General features: G+C 40.0%; 1 protein-coding gene and 1 non-coding gene across 5 annotated transcripts in view; one reads left to right on the top strand and one right to left on the bottom strand.

Annotated features, from left to right (window-relative positions):
* Window positions 1-201: 201 nt before the first annotated feature.
* TRNAK-CUU lies at window positions 202-274 on the bottom strand. Its single transcript has one exon. It is a non-coding gene; the product is annotated as a tRNA-Lys (tRNA).
* Window positions 275-357: 83 nt separating this feature from the next.
* Window positions 358-1,296, top strand: part of LOC122086951 (dolichyl-phosphate beta-glucosyltransferase) — a 10,382-nt gene continuing 9,443 nt past the window's right edge. Inside the window, exons 1-2 of one of the 4 annotated variants that reach the window (XM_042655877.1) lie at window positions 358-533; window positions 656-704. In XM_042655877.1, the coding sequence (XP_042511811.1) occupies window positions 415-533; window positions 656-704 (168 nt within the window). In that variant the 5' untranslated portion in view covers window positions 358-414. The remainder of the gene's footprint in view (window positions 534-655; window positions 705-1,296) is intronic. The other 3 variants (XM_042655876.1, XM_042655874.1, XM_042655875.1) reach the window with 3 other exon arrangements.

Below are 1,296 nucleotides of genomic sequence, written 5' to 3'. Positions count from 1 at the left end.
TTTGCTTGGTTGATGATATTTCTTCATATATCCATGAAATCATTCTTCATCAACTCCAGATTCTAGAATCAAAATTGCATGGATCTACTACCTTGAATCAAATCACGGCAACTCCAGATAATCAAGCAGCACTTAGATTTTGAAGTTATGAAATCACGGGCCAGCAGTAGGGATATAAAAAAATATAAAAACTAAGAACAGCGCCCACCGTGGGGCTCGAACCCACGACCACAAGGTTAAGAGCCTTGCGCTCTACCAACTGAGCTAGACGGGCTGTGGTGACAATTTTATTTGTAAATAATGTCAAGGTAGAGTCGACACAAAGATTCAAGGCCGTATCGCCGGGGAAGAGCTTCTCGACTTATTCAGAGTTAAAGAGAGTTGAGATGAGGGGGAATTAGCGTACAGTCGAACATGAGTTGGATATGGACCATCGCGGAACTCTTTGTTCTGTTAGCTTTGCTTCTGATCTTAGGGATTGGATCTGCAATTTTCCTCGAGGCATTTCGGAGAAGAAGCAACCACGACCAGGAGTAGGGCTTCTTTCTCTACTATATTTTTTCTTTTCTTTTCAATTCTAGATCTCGATTATCTTTATCTGATTGCCTGATTTGCTCTCCTCCTCTAATCTTGAATTCTTCCACTTATTCTTCAGTCAAGGCGATGCTAATGCGGTCTTCGAGGATCCAAAACCGTTGAAAAAGGTAAACCGGCTTCCCTTCCTCTGTGATCCTTTCAGTTCCACTTTAAAAGCTTTTACCGATTACGATATGAGGATTTTGTGAGATTTAGGTTTAGTTTCGGTTGTTTCGTGATAGAGTCAATTGGTAATAAAATGAGAAATCCAGTATCATTATCATCTTCTTATTAAGTTACTTCGTTTAAAGTCGTACAGATCAGCCTTAATTTGTCTCACCATAGATCTCTGCGATTTTCTTTTCCTCTTCGGATAATCACCTCCCCGCTCAGTTTAAGTTTGAGTTTCTATTATTGAAACCCCGTCTTTGAATTCACTTAGAAACTCTTATATGGAGAGAACCAATCCCACTATGGGAAGAATTGGTATGCAATGTGTAGGAGTCAGTCCACTCAGTTCAAGGTTATATTGAGGTCAGTTTATCAGACGACCGGAGAAGTACTGCAAGAGTGTGTTTATTTTGTTTAGGATTTTATGGTCTGTGTGATACTGAGGATGTTTGGCATGTTTTGTGCTCTACTTTGTGAAATTTATGAATAGAAGATAATGCCAATGATAATGAGATCAGAAACGAACTCTCCCCCACCCCAACAACCCAA

Source organism: Macadamia integrifolia, chromosome 8, assembly GCF_013358625.1.
Source record: "Macadamia integrifolia cultivar HAES 741 chromosome 8, SCU_Mint_v3, whole genome shotgun sequence".
Taxonomy (NCBI): Eukaryota; Viridiplantae; Streptophyta; class Magnoliopsida; order Proteales; family Proteaceae; genus Macadamia; species Macadamia integrifolia.
The sequence above is the reverse complement of the archived record's forward strand: the minus strand, read 5'-3'. Positions and strand labels throughout refer to the sequence as shown.